General features: G+C 37.3%; 1 protein-coding gene across 2 annotated transcripts in view; it reads left to right on the top strand.

Annotated features, from left to right (window-relative positions):
* Nucleotides 1-15,863, top strand: part of atad2b (ATPase family AAA domain containing 2B) — a 208,399-nt gene that overhangs the window by 119,332 nt on the left and 73,204 nt on the right. For both annotated transcript variants that reach the window (XM_059981809.1, XM_059981808.1), the window contains exons 6-11: nt 2,808-2,961; nt 7,251-7,364; nt 7,751-7,826; nt 8,092-8,193; nt 9,176-9,287; nt 14,247-14,362. In XM_059981809.1, coding sequence (XP_059837792.1) covers nt 2,808-2,961; nt 7,251-7,364; nt 7,751-7,826; nt 8,092-8,193; nt 9,176-9,287; nt 14,247-14,362 — 674 coding nt within the window. The remainder of the gene's footprint in view (nt 1-2,807; nt 2,962-7,250; nt 7,365-7,750; nt 7,827-8,091; nt 8,194-9,175; nt 9,288-14,246; nt 14,363-15,863) is intronic.

The raw sequence follows: 15,863 nt of genomic DNA, 5'->3' as shown, positions 1-15,863 counted from the left end.
ATGAGCAGGTTTTCTTTCTTATCTTCTTTTATTAATCTGTCAATGAAATATCCAGATAGTCTTCATATATTTTCATATATCTTCTTTTCAAAATGTGAGTAATATACTGGTAATCAAACAGCTTTTCAGATAGTTCATTTGGTAGTAACGTCAGTGGTGGTGACAGGTATAGCCTGAACAAAATCCAGCACGACTTTTGGGTCAAAGAAAGTACATGGGGAAGAATTAGGAGGAAAAACTTTCATTTTTGTCGGGTAACTCAAAGAGGGAAGTAGTTTCTTATCATAGGCTTGTTTCATTACCAAAGCAAATCTTGATCTTTGTTCCATTACTTCTTTCGGATAATCTTCACAAAAATGGAACTCAGGCTCATTGAATCTGAAAACTCTCCGTTTTCTTGCCTATCGCATTATTTGATCTTTAATTTTAAAGAGATGAAAACAAACCAAAATAAATCTTGGTCTGTTTGAATCTCTAGATTTCGAAGTGGACAGTCTGTGTGCTCTTTCAATAGCAGGCAGCTGTGATAAAATAGTCGGAAATAGATTATGAAAGAGCTTACCAAAGTAAACCGTTAAGTCTCCATTTTCAGATCCTTTTTCAATCCAATGATTTGTATGTTGTTTCAGCGAGACCTAGTTTCCAGATCAATAATCTTATTATGATATTTTTCCAAATGGGTTTAATTTCAGACAGTTTTTGCTTAGTTGACTTCAATTCCTCTTTAGTAACTTGAGTTTCCACATCTTTAAGTTTCCCCAGAAATAACTTCATTTCGTTATTATTCTTCTCCAGTTGATCTTTAATTGCCTTATTCTGATCTTGAATTGAATTCAGTGTCTGAATGATATCTACAGACCATTCTGGCATTTCATCAGATTTTTCCTTCGGCATCTTTCCTTTTCCATTACCTTTGTTAGTAGGTTCATGCAGATTCTTCCCACTTCTCGTAGACATAGACATATTACTCCCCTTCAAGAATTAGCAATTAAAAATTTTAAATTCAAAAGAGAAAACTAAGAGCAGCACAAAATTACTGCTACTCCATCGACAGACGGAGGTGGTCTCCCCAAGATTATCAAAATCAGCAACATCGTCCTCCATACAGAAGACAGCATTACCCACCTTGTTTGTCGTTGCTATGGTCGCCGCCCACAATATAGCAACCAGCCTCGGAGAAATTACTGAGGGTGGTGAAATAAATGAAAACCATGTTGCTGGGGAAGAAGGTAAACTTAACACAGGACAAAATCAATTCCATTCAAACAGAACAGCTTTTGCACAAGGTAAATCTTGTACCAGTTTTTTCCTCCATTGAGAATCACACACTTAATCCTTTGCAGAAAGTTTCTTTTGCACGTACATATTTTGAATCCTCAGCCAATGTGTCTTGTTTTTCACAAAGAAGTTGGGAAACAACATCAAAACAGAGGTGAATTCTGGCAACAAACTGTAAGGTTTCAATTGTTGAATTTTCACACTTGTGTTGAATGTGCATCTGAAGGAATTCTCCTTGAGCCAGACAGATAGCACTGCAGATAATCTTTAATATCAGCAAAACTGTACTTTAACAGCAGCTTAAGAGCAATGGAATGAACACCAGGATTTCAATCAACTGCTGCATCAAATGGTGAAAGATTACTGGTAAAGTGCTGATCTTTCTGTGAGTCATTGGATTGCCCTGACTAGTAGAGACAGATCACCAGCCACTTCTTTTGTTGCTGGCAAGTCATCTTTGAAGCAGACCATGGAAACTCCCTAGGCTCAGAGATCAACTGTTCATGACTTTTATATGGAAATCTAAAACAAACAAGTTTATTGAAAGACGTTACTCAGAGGGGCAGAGAAGACCCCCCACAAAGACTTGAGTTATAATTTATAATTATTACATACTTTGTTATAATTTCATATTATTAAGTTACTAATTAAACAGTGGGTGGGTGTTTGTATATTAAGGGTAAACATACAGTATTTGTTTAGCGTAAAAAAAAGTTCATACACTTTTTAAATAAAAGAGGAGGAGTGTGTACCATATATCCTACGGTATAATATGGGACTATTTTATGTTATTGTAACATGTTATTGAGCATGTGCTACTGGGCGCGTATTGATCTGTATATATGTGTTCAGTTCGGGTTCTGTAAGTAAAAACCCCTGTTAACTTAGCTCTAGTCTCTAGTGTTTTTGTTTATAGTTTTGTTGTGTAACCAGTCACATACACAAGTATCATAGTATCTTCAGACTTTTAATTTAGATCTTAGGTTGCTATGGAGTATGTATTTTCTAAAATGACTGAAGTATTCTGTCGATCCTTACTTAAGTAGGATTTGATGTTGTTTGACTCCTGGTGATTAGTTTTCAGCTTTTCTAATTAGATTATTTTTTTCTATTTTCTAGTATTTAGTAATAGTTATGATAAAATGCTGCTGTGATATTTCAATATAAGCATCATTGCTAGTCTTAAATTTTCACATTTGTATTTAACTGTGCTACAGCTTGTGTTATTGATCAGTCAGTAAATTTCCTTCTCTGCTGCGCCTTCTGAGTAGGGTATGGACTTGTAACATGCTAGTTGGTTTGAGCTGCCTTTGAAAGTTCTGGTGAATTTTTGTTTTACAAAACAAGATTTTTTTTATTCCTTAGTGACAGTATTTTTATACTAGTGCATATATGTTTCTTCTTGAGCTCAGTTACTAGAAGCTTGAAGTACTTTGTAATTTATGATATGTTGACATTATAAATGTATCGGAATTGTGTGTGTTCTTTATATAATTTGGGCAAATATTGTATTTATTACATTATCTTAGGAAAACATGGATATGTATTCCCGTGTGAAGAGGAAAAGAAAACCTTTGAGAAGAAACATGTATGGAATGCCTATTCATGTTGAAGAAACTAGTGAAGGAGATGAAGAGGAGGAAGAAGAAGAGGAGGAGGAGGAGGAGGAAGAAGGAAGTGAAGGTATCCTTTACCTTAAGTTTTCTTATGCTAATCTGATAGTTTGTATCCAAACCTATATGAAAATCCTATTCGTTTTGTTAGTTGGAGCACTGCTTCCTTCTCATTCACTGCCCTATAAATAAACTGCTATGATAGATGTCTTAAATATTGAGAGTGGCTGGGAAAGTAATTTACTTATTTGCACATGATTTAATATATAAAAAACAAAGCCCCTGCACTTTTATCTTTCTATGATAGAGTTGCAGCTAGTATTAGAAACCTGTAGGGTTTAAGCCAGAATTTATCTTATCCATGTAATAGTAGACTGATGCTCCAATATATTGCATCATTTTAGATTTGTTTGTTTGTGGCATAAAATTCTGTATATTTGTTTAATTTAATGATTACCAGATTATGACATTGTGAATAGTTCAGTCTGTGTATTTGAATTCAGAATAGAATAATACCTCCTCTTTCAATTAAAATGAAAAATACTAATATTTTTCATCAATCTAGTTTTAGAAAGTAATTTGTATACAGGTAAAGTGGGGATACCGTCTTAAACTTGGGTTTGAGGTAGTGTTCATTGCTTGTACCTGTATACCAAATTTGCAGTAGATATATATATTTTCAGGCATAAGCTACTTTTTAATCATCTTATGCTGATTAAATGTAGTAAAGGAGTACTGTTACCAAAATGAACTATCTTATTATTTGTATCTTTATTCACCTTACTGAAGCAATTTAACTTGAAATTCTATATATTGGGAACTTGGCCCAACCATTGTAGCATCAATGTAATTGTATTTGAACTGGCTCAGAAAATTGCAAGTTGATTCTGTTCCCTCATTGCTAACAGGGAATCACTTAAAATTCATTTCATTTCAGTAGCAGTAAAATAACTAGTAATGACTGGTGTGATGATATTTTTTAGAATAGCTTTCAAACGTAAATGGATACTTGAGTACAAATAGTAAATGCAGAAAATGCTCAACAAATGAGACAACAACTGTGAAAAGACTTAAGAACACTAGTTCCTCAATATTTTAGGAACAACTTCTTTCCTTCTGACATTAGATTTGTGAACCGTTCATGAGCTCTGCCTTGTCATTTTTCTTTTTTGTAACTTATCGTAACTTCTATGTTTTGGACTGTACTGCTGCCTCAAAACAACAAATTTTACGTAATATGGCAACAATAATAAACCTGATTCAAATTCTGACTCTGAGCTTGAGTTATGTGCATATTTTCTGTTTTGATTTCAGCTGTTTAGCATCTCTAATTTTTATGTTTTACATGGATAGTTCACTTAAAAGCATGAGATTTATTGATTATAAATCTTATGGGGTTCCTCTTCAACATAAACAGTCATTGCCATAGTATTTTTAGTAATGGTGTGACAAGTAACATAATAATTGGAATTCATGCGACTTCTAGTGTCTGCAGTGTCCTTGTGTAATTAAAAAAAAATTAGTATTGTATTAAAATGTATTAGATGACTGGATGTCATTGCAGCAATTGAATTAGAGTATTTTTAAGCCCATTTTCACTAAAAGCCATTAGGCCTGTACATTGCTTTGAAAATGACTACAGTAAAGAAAATTTCTAAACAAAGGCCAACAGCTAATTTCAAATCCTTATCCAGAAGCATCATTTCATCATATTTTACCTTTGACTCAGCATGATACACTCTGCTTAGAAGAATGGACCTCGACTGGCATGGCAGCTATTGGCAAGAGCAGAGTCTATTGAGCAATGCTCACTTAGCTGATCAGTATTTAAAATTCCAGAAGTAAATGTTTGATGGCCTCCCAAGATGTACTTTAGCAATACCACGGTCCTGGCTTTTGGCCTTTACATGCTGTTCACTTTAAGCATTCTGTGAGTGCTCTCCATTTTGTCAGTCTTCTCCCTCTGGCACTCTTCATTCATTTGACTGTTGAGATGTACTGGGCACTTATGTAATTTTCTGTCATGTCAAGTATTTTCAAAATGTTTGATTTCCACCTAGGTTGGAAGTGACATGCATTATGTATGAATATTTTGATGAATTAAAAATAGGAGTAGGCCTTTTGACCCCTTAAGCAGGCCCTACCATTGAATAAGATTGTAGCAAATCTGATTGTAACTTCAGTCTGTGTATTTGAATTCAGAATAGAATAATACCTCCTCTTTCAACCTTGCATTCGACCTTGCATTCCCACTTTTCCAGAGATAACTACTCTTTTTTTAATCACATATTGATGTACTTCTTAAGCATATTCAAAGACTTTGTCTCAACTTTCCTTTAAATAAGAAAGTTCATAAAAAAGAAACTGTATCTCTGTTTTAAATTGGTGATAGTTATCTTTGAATACTCCCTAGATTTTCTCACAGAAGAAAATATCCTCTCCACAGCCATTCTCTCAATACCTATTAAGATCTTGTTTGTGTCAGTCAAGTTTCTCCTAAACTCCAGTGGATACACACCTGGCCTGTTTATATTTTATCCTAAAGATAGTCACCTGTTCTAGATAGTAGTTTAGTAAGTTTAATCAGAATTACTTTCAATGCATTAACAAGCCTTCTATAAATGAGATCCATATTGTACAGAGTACTTAAGATTTAGTAGCATCAATGCTCTATATTACTGAAGCATGGATCTTATTTTAATACGTAATTTACTTTACACTAAATGATGCCATTCTGTTGGTTTCCTAATTACTTGACATACATGTATATAGACTATCTGTGAATTAATGCATTGTTACTCAGATCCTGTCACCTCAAAGCTCCCAGTGTTCTCACTCTTTGGGTAGTTTGCTTTTTTATTTTTTTCCTGCCAAAATGGACAATTTTACATTGTATTCTATTTGTTAGTTCTTTGCTTACCTTACCCCTTTGCAGAGCCTTAGTGCCTATTTATGAATCCTGATTACAGATTCTGTGTATTGCTTTCTTTGATAAAATCCAATGCAACAGTCCATTTATAGTTTTTCTTTTCCACTTCTGCGACATTTGTGTTTAATATATCCATTTGTAGTAATAAGAATATTTAAATCCAGCAAAAGAGTAAAAATGCAGTATCAAATATAAACAAAGGGCTTTATTTGAACAGATTACGTAAATTGCTTTAAATATATGAGATATAAGGAATATAAAACATTTGAAGCTGGCACACTGATGCTTTCTCTTGGAAATTAATGCACTGAAATGATACGATTAAAAATAAAAATACAAAATGCTGGCAGATCTCAGCAGGCCAGACAGCATCTATGGGAGGAGGTAGTGACCACTCTCGGCTTTCCACAGGGATCGCTCCCTACGCGACTCCCTTGTCCATTCATCACCCCCCTCCCCCCGTCCCTCCCCACCGACCTCCCTCCGAGCACTTATCCCTGCAAATGGAAGAAGTGCTACACCTGCCCCCACACTTCTTCCCTCACCACCATCCTAGGCCCCAGACAGTCCTTTGAGGTGAGGCACCACTTCACCTGCAACTCAACTGGGGTGATATACTGTACCCGGTGCTCCCACTGCAGACTGGGAGACCGTTTCGCCGAACACTGGCGCTCAGTCCTCCAGCAGTGGCGTGATCTCCCTGTGGCCACACACTTCAATTCCACAGACCACTCCCACTCTGATATGTCTGTCCATGGCCTCCTCTACCGTCAAGATGAGGCCACATGCAGGTTGATGGAGCAATACCTTATCTCCCGCCTGGGTAGCCTCCTACCTGCCGGCATGAATATTCAATTCACAGACCTCCGTTGATACCCCTGCCCCCCCCCCCCCCCCACCCCATCCCTGTCTATAATTTTAGTCTGGTTCTCTTTCTCTCTCTTTTTGCCCCCTCACTATAATCTCCCCCCAGGCCTACCTTTCTTTCTCTTTTATTTCCCATAACTCTCCACCTTCCCCCAGCCCATTTCCCTTCAGCCTATCACTTCCCAGCTCTCTACTTCATCACTCCCCCCACTTCTTATCCCCCCTTGACCATCCCATGTTACTTAACTCCTGATGCAGGGTTTCGGCCCGAAACATCGTCACTACCTCCTCCCATAGATGCTGTCTGGCCTGCTGAGTTCTGCCAGCATTTTGTATTTTTATTTATTTCCAGCATCTGCAGATTCACTCGTGTTGCCTTTGATACAATTAAAAGCTCAGTTTAGTAGTGGATAACCATCTGCCCTTTTATGTTCTGTCGATTGAGGTAACATTAGCTTACTTTAAGTAAATAAATGATATTCAGTGATCCCAATGAATTATTTCATTTTCAATGTGATTGTAACAATACCATGCACTGTGATCTTTATTATTCATCTCATTAGAATCTCAAGAAGAGGAAGAAGATGGAGATGAAGTAGAAGAGGCTGAAGAAAATGACAGACCATATAACCTGAGGCAACGGAAAGCTGTACAGAGATATCAAGCCCCTCCAATAGGTAAAAGTAGAAAATAATTTTTCTTATGAAATCCTACAAATGTTCTGTGATACAAAGTCTGTAGTATTTTGCTTTTTCATTTTGTTAGACTCCAACTTCATTGATTGTGAATGAGACTGCATCTAATCAAAATTGTGTAGAAATTTCAGTGGAATTTTCTTGAAAGAGCATTTGTTTCTAGTTAAGAATTATGCCCTATATTTTCTATTTGGAGTAAAAGCTATGAAAATAACATAACTGAGATCCTAAACATTTTATAAAGTGGCATAGAAAAAGTTATTCTTAAAAGGAAAGCACCATATTAATTTTGCCTTCAGCTGCTTCATACATTAGCCTGCACCTGAACTCATTGTTGCTTAAATCTGGGAATTAACTTGTTTCTTCAGAGCCTGTTCATCGAAGACAAAGACAAAGCACACTATTTGATACACTCAGATCTCCTGCAAGAAGAAGCCACATTAGGTAAAAATAATACAAAATTTATTGAATACTTTGTACTTTTAACAATTGAAATTATTTTCAGGTTTTGTGAGGGAAACAGGAGTGTGTAGGGCTGACAATGATTTTATCGTTGTACTTGGAAATGTAGAGGGCACTAAGTAGGAGCATTTTCAGGGAATATGTGAAAATGGCAGGTAGTCAGTCCATCAAGTCTCACCTGCAATCATATTTTTTTCAAATAAAAATATAAATTTATTACTCTTAATTTGCCTTTTGCTTTAAAAAGAAGGAAGAAACATGCAATCCATAGCAGCGATACCACCTCATCATCCGATGAAGAACGTTTTGAAAGAAGAAAGTCCAAAAGCATGGCAAGAGCTAGAAACAGGTGAAATATAGTAACAAGTAACTGTATTTTAAAAGAACATGATCATTATGTGTTTTAGCATGACTTAAAAGTAATATATGATGATATAACTATTTGAAGTATGGAAGTTACATTTGATTGTAATTTGTCAGTTTTCATGTATTTTCTATTGTGCTATTTTCCTCGCTTGAATTTTTTGAATTCTTAAAGGACAATCTTGATTATTTTGTAATATAATGTGCAAGTTTGGTCAGTCAGTACTGGTGTACAGAAATGTTAGGTGATGAGTTTTGTGAAAACACTGAATTTGAAAGTTCATCAAATTGATGTTTTTTTCCCAGTATGTTGAGTATCAGAACCATTCCTCACTATGATTTATTTATAATCTTAATTTTAATCATATACCTAATGGGACAGCAGTTAAAGTTGCTACTTCACAGCACCAGGGATCCTGTTTCAATTCTGACCTATGTTTTCTCCATGATTGTGTGGATTTCCTTTGAGTGCCCCAGTTTCCTTCCAAATTTCAAAGGCATTCTGTAAGATTAATTCACTGTTGTCAATTACTCCTTAATGTAAGTGGATAGATGTAAAGAGAATGAGAGGGAACTTTATGGTGTATGGGAGAAAAATAAAGGAAATAATTGATTTGATAAAACTAATGCCATTACTCCCCTTGGAACTGGGGTGAATCCTGTGGGCCAAAGGACTTTTTACTTCGTATGTTTAAAAAAAATGACACAGCAGGATGTCTGGTGTATTTAATGAAAATGATTTGCTGATTCTGCACGATCCTCTTCCTGAAGTTAGGCCAAAACAAAGAGCTGTATCTAATTTTGCCAAATTTGATGGTGTTTCATATCAGCATTTAATGCAATAAAAAGACAAAAGTTTATTCTGCCCAAAATATTGATGAAAGTTATGGAGAGTGAAGCAAAACTTAAAATTCAGGTAGAATTTGAAAATTTTGCATTAAATTTGTAACCTAGTAATGATTGAACAGGTGTCTTCCAATGAACGTTAGAACAGAAGATTTGACAAGTGAAATCCTTAGGGAACGTGCGAAAGTTGGTGCCAGTCTGGCTGATGTAGATCCAATGCACTTAGATGCATCAGTAAGTGTTCTGTTTTTTAAAAATACATTTAATATATTTTTTTCTAATTTTATGTCATTTAATACGAGTTAATTATTATGCATTGCGTGGTAGCATAATTTGATGATGTATGATTGTTCCTGTTTCCAAAACAGTTGATCTAGATAGGAAAATGCAAGGCCATAACAAATTTCTGACAAGGATCAAAACATTAATTTCCATCAGTTGTGCATTTCTTCAAGTTTTAGAACATAGAAACACAGAAAATCTACAGCACATTACAGGCCCTTTGGTTCACTATGTTATGCCGACCATGTAACCTACTCTAGAAGCTGCCTAGTATTTCCCTACTACATAGCCCTCTATTTTTCAGAGATCACTGTACCTATTTAAGAGGCTTATAGAAGATCCTGTTGTATCTGCCTCTACCACCTTTGCTGGCAGTTCATTCCACTTACCCAACACTCTCTGTGGATGCCTCTGACATCCCCCTTGTACCTGCTACCAAGCATCTTAAAACTATGCCCCTTCATGTTAGCCATTTCAGCCCTGGGAAAAAGCCTCTGGCTTTCCACATGATTAATGCCTGTCATCATCTTATGCACCTCCATCAAGTCACCTCTCATCCTCCGTTGCCCCAAGGAGAAAAGGTCAAGTTCACTCAACCTATTCTCATAAGGCACTTTCTCCAATCCAGTCAACACCTTGTAAATCTCCTATACAGTTTCTCTATAGTATCTACATCCTTCCTGTAATAAGGTGACCAGAACTGAACACAGTACTCCAAGTCAGGTCTAACTAAGGTCTTGTGTAGCGGAAACATTACCTCATGGCTCTTAATCCCACGGTTAATGAAGGCCAACATACCATACACCTTCTTAACAACACTGTCAACCTATGCAGCAGCTTTCATCCATTGTATTTTAGATTTTGTACACGTGCTCCCTTTACATTTCACCTAGATAACCCCAATCTGCATTTACACAATCAGCACTTGTACACTCCTCATTTAAGCTCAAGCTTGCGTCCCTAGATTCTGGAATTCGTAACCGCTTTTGAAATATTATTAACATTCAATTTTTCTATTCATTGAATCTTTAGTACTTGTATTCTTGTGCTACTCAGAGAAAAAACATAGTTTTAAAAACAGTTTTCAAACCATGAATGTGTTTGCCTGAATTTTTATTGCAGAACTTTCCATGTTTGAATGGTGTTAATGAGCCCAGTAATCAAAACTATATGCGGTATACTTGTTGTTGTCTTGTTCAGATTCATATTGTCAGGTATAACATTACCTTATCATACAATAAAAGAGATATGTAAATTCAAGTTTTTATCCCTCCAGCTATATATATTGAAATCTGTTATTTTCCATAGGTGTTGGTCTGGGCTTTCTGTTTCTTACATTCTTTAAACTATTCATCACTTCCTTCAGGGTTCTCTTCTATGTTGTGTCTCTTGGCCTCATTAGTTTCTATTTTGATCTTTATTCCCCTCCTTAGAATGTTTTCTAGCCGTTGTCCATTTTAAAATTCACAATGACAATAATCAGTAGGTGCAGGAGTAGGCCATTGGCCTTTCTAGCCAACACGGCCATTCACTGTGATCATGGCTGATCATACACATTCGGTACCCCGTTCCTGCCCTCTCCCCATATCCCTTGACCCCGCTATCTATAAGAGCTCTATCTAACTCTCACTTGAATACATCCAGAGACTTAGCCTCCACTGCCTTCTGGGGCAGAGCATTCCACATATCCACCACTCTCTGGGTGAAAAAGTTTTTCCGCATCTCTGTTCTAAATGGCCTACCCTTATTCTTAAACTGGGGCTTCTAGTTCTGGACTCACCCATCAGTGGGAACATGCTTCCTGCCTCCAGTGTGTCCAATCCCTTAATAATCTTATATGTTTCAATCAGATCCCCTCTCATCCTTCTAAATTCCAGTGTATACAAGCCCAGTCGCTCCAATCTTTCAACATCTGACAGTCCTGCCATTCCGGGAATTAACCTTGTCAACCTACGCTGCACTCCCTCAATAGCAAGAATGTCTTTCCTCAAATTTGGAGACCAAAACTGCACACAATACTCCAGGTGTGGTCTCACCAGGGCCCTGTACAGCTGCAGAAGGACCTCTCTACTCCTATACTCAATTCCTCTTGTTATAAAAGCCAGCATGCCATTAGCTTTCTTCACTGCCTGCTGTACCTGCATGCTTGCTTTCATTGACTGATGTACAAGAACACCTAGATTTCATTGTACTTCCCCTTTTCCTAACTTGACTCCATTTAGATAGTAACCTGCCTTCCTGTTCTTGCCACCAAAGTGGATAACCTCACATTTATCCACATTAAACTGCATCTGCCATACATTTGCCCACTCACCCAACCTGTCCAAGTCACTCTGCATTCTCATAACATCCTCCTGACATTTCACATTGCCACCCAGCTTTGTGTCATCAGCAAATTTGCTAACGTTACTTTTAATCCCTTCATCTAAATCATTAATGTATATTGTAAACAGCTGCGGTCCCAGCACTGAACCTTGCGGTACCCCACTGGTCACAGCCTGCCATTCCGAAAGGGACCCGTTAATCACTATTCTTTGTTTCCTGTCAGCCAGCCAATTTTCAATCCATGTTAGTACTGTGCCCCCAATACCATGTGCCCTAATTTTGCCCACTCATCTCTTATGTGGGTCTTTATCAAAAGCTTTCTGGATGTTTTCATAGTTACATCCTCAAAAAAACTCCAGAAGATTAGTCAAGTATGATTTTCCCTTCATAAATCCATGCTGACTTGGACTGATCCTTCTACTGCTATCCAAATGTGTTGTAATTTCCTATTTTATAATTGACTCCAGCATCTTTCCCACCACTGACGTCAGGCTGACCGGTCTATAATTCCCTGTTTTCTCTCTCCCTCCTTTCTTGAAAAGTGGGACAACATTAGCCACCCTCCAATCAGCAAGAACTGTTCCTGAATCTATTGAACATTGGAAAATGATTACCAATGCGTCCATGATTTCTAGAGCCTCCTCTTTAAGTGCCTTGGGATGCAGACCATCAGGTCCTGGGGACTTACCAGCCTTCAGACTCAACAGTCTATCCAACACCGTTTCTTGCCTAATATAAATTTCCTTCAGTTCATCCTTTACCCTTGTTCCTTTGGCCACTATTACATCTGGGAGATTGTTTGTATTTTTTAGCTATTCACATACCTAAAGAAGCTTTTACTATCCTCCTTTATATTCTTGGCTAGTTTACCTTCGTATCTCATTTTTTCTTGGCATATTGCCTTTTTTGTTATCTTCTGTTGCTCTTTAAAAGCTTCCCAGTCCTCCGGTTTCCCGCTATGTTATACTTCTCTTTTATTTTTATACTGCCCTTTACTTCCCTCGTCAGCCACGGCCGCCCCTTACTCCCCTTAGGATCTTTCTTCCTCTTTGGAATGAACCGATCCTGCACCTTCTGCATTATTCCCAGAAATATCTGCCATTTTTGTTCCACTGTCTTCCCTGCTAGGGTATTGTTCCATTGAACTTTGGCCAGCTTCTCCCTCATAGCTCCATAGTTTCCTTTGTTGAACTGTAATACTGACACATCTGATTTTCCCTTCTCCTTCTCAAATTGTAGGTTAAAACATATCATATTATGGTCACTACCTCCTAATGGTTCCTTTACCTCGAGGTCCCTGATCAAATCCGGTTCATTGCACAACACTAAATCTAGAATTGCCTTCTCCCTGGTAGGCTCCAGTACAAGTTGTTCTAAGAATCCATCTCAGAGGCACTCCACAAACTCCCTTTTTTGGGGTCCAGTACCATTCTGATTCTCCCAGTCTACCTGCATGTTGAAATCCCCCATGACAACTGTATCATTACCTTTGCGACATGCCAATTTAACTGTTCATTCAACTTACACCCTACATCCAGACTGCTGTTTGGGGGCCTGTAGATAACTCCCATTAGGGTCTTTCTACCCTTAGAATTTCTCAGTTCTATCCATACCAACTCTACATCCCCAGATTCTATGTTTCCCCTCACAAGGGACTGAATATCATTCCTCACCAACAGAGCCACCCCACCCCCTCTGCCAGTCAGTCTGTCCTTTCGATAAGATGTATATCCTTGAATATTCATTTCGCAGGCCCTGTCCGCTTGAAGCCATGTCTCAGTTATTCCCACAACATCGTGCTTGCCAATTTCCAATTGAGCATCAAGCTCATCTACTTTATTCCTTATACTTCGTGCATTCATATATAATACTTTTAATTCGGTACACCCCTCTCCTTTCATATCAATTCCTATTTTACTTGGCCATACTGTATGATCTCTTCTTGAGCTTTCTACTCCATTGATTCTGTTGTCCTTTTTAACTTTTCTTATTTTCACTGTCCCCCTAACTCCATCCTCATCTTTCCAGTTCATCCCCGCCCAATAGTGTTTGTCATCAATTTGGTATTATTTTCTTAATCTTTTCAGGCTGTGCATTTGTTTGCTGCTGTTCCTTTTGAAATTGATGTCATTAGTTTTGTTTCTGTCAACAGATTATTTACCTTGTAAAACAGCAATCCTCCTTACAGCTAGTAAGATATCTTGAAGTATTCTTGAGCCTTTTTTTTTCAAATAAACAGCTAATTGTTCATTAACCTGTTGAAAGTTGGTTTAGGCAATTGTATAATAGTTGACCAGGCTTTTTTTACGTAACAATTAGTTTTCTTTTGTATATATAATCTGTTAATTTTGGCGAACAACTCAGGTCAGTCTCTAAACTGAACTGTTGGTTTTGCATTTGTTACATTATTTAATACACACCAGGTAGTCTATTAAGTTTATATCATAACCAAGTTTATTTTCAGTGTTAGTTTTATTAATCTATAAATCTAATATATTCTACAGTTCATTTTTTAATGATGTAGTTTACATCAACCTTGTGAAGATTTATGATTCTTCATTTAATTTTTATGAATTGTTTTATTAGGTACGGTTTGATAGTGTTGGAGGGTTAAGTCAGCATATTCAAGCTCTTAAAGAAATGGTCGTTTTTCCTCTCCTCTATCCTGAAGTATTTGAACGATTCAAGATTCAACCACCAAGGTATTGTTTTTAAATGTTAGAATTGAATAATGGGATATTTTCCTTCTAGTCTCCAGCATCGAAGTCCTTCAGCTCTGCACAGCCTGCTTCTATGTCCTCTCTTGCTCCAAAAGCTCGTCTGCCCCATTGAATGTTTCAGCCTGCTCTTGCCATAATTTGTTTCTGCTTTGACTTCTTTTCCCCCATTTTGAGTCCCTTTGCACTTGCATCCATGAAACCTGTGCTCACTGCCACTTTGATATTTTCTATATTTAGTCTGTTTGCCCCATCCTGTGCTAAGATGGCCTGATGATCCTTCTTCCTTGAACAATCTTCCTCCACCTCTATCCTCATTGTTCATGTGAAATTGTCTTATATTGAACAGTTTCTCCTTTAACTTTGCATCAGAGTCAGATTTTAGTTTAGGGAACACACAGGAGTGTAAGCTATCCTGTTACTCAATGGCATAGGTGGATATGCTTCAGTCCTACTTGGGGGTTGGTGGTGCTTCCCACATCCATTTTTTCCCTAATACTTTGACAATTATATTGGTGCTGCTTCTTGCACTACTAATCATGGGAAGAATTTGATTTGATGATCATTTGATCATTTCCATTCTGTTTTCACTTTCACGTGGCCTTGATCTTCCTTGACATCTCCAATTCCATCTCAGGGAATAGGTCAGTGACTAATATCCATTATGTGTTGAGATATTCCCTCAGTTATAACACAAAGCATCTTCCCACCCTGATTTCTGGAAAATTATTCCATTTGTATTATATCTATTCTGGTGACGAGACTACCTATACCAGTGCTTCTGAGCTGCCTTTGTTTTTTTCTATAATCCTCATTCTCATCTTCCATGGTTGGTATAGCCTTTGTACAGCACTTCTCTATTCATTCCACTTCTGCTTTTACTTTTTTCCTTCCAACCAGAGAAATTGTAGGATTTATGTTGCCCTCTCCTTCCTCTTGGCCATCACCCACTGTAATTTTTGTCATTTCCAGGCATATTTTCCCCACCCTTCTCCTTTCAGCATTCCAAATGATTTGTTCTGTCTCTGATCCTCTGGTTTTTGCTGCTATCTCCATGAGCGTCATGACCAATAACATCATGAAGTATCCCATCCACCCTGTTCATGGACTGTTGAGGCTATGTAGCATCCATGACAGAACCACCAAACTCAAAAACAGTTATTTTCCCCTAGTAGTAAGGCTGATTGAAACCTCTACCCACTAATCCACCCCCCCACATCCCCCACCACCTATACTTTATCATTTTCTGTATTATGTATTTATATTTATTGTTTTTTTTAAATTGTGTTTCTTTTCCGCTACATCAGAATAACAATTATTTTGTCCTTCTTTACACTTGTGTACTGGAAGTTATATTAAGCAATCTTGAAAACCCATTCCCTTTCTCATAGCACTTTCTCATGCAATCATGCAATCACGTATTCTCATGCAATACCTGCTCTTTTGGCAACCCTGGAATTAATCATTCTTCTGGATGCAATGTTTA

The sequence above is a fragment of the Hypanus sabinus genome, chromosome 10, assembly GCF_030144855.1.
Source record: "Hypanus sabinus isolate sHypSab1 chromosome 10, sHypSab1.hap1, whole genome shotgun sequence".
Lineage (NCBI taxonomy): Eukaryota > Metazoa > Chordata > Chondrichthyes > Myliobatiformes > Dasyatidae > Hypanus > Hypanus sabinus.
Note: the sequence above shows the minus strand (reverse complement) of the source record. Positions and strands in the feature narration are given on the sequence as shown.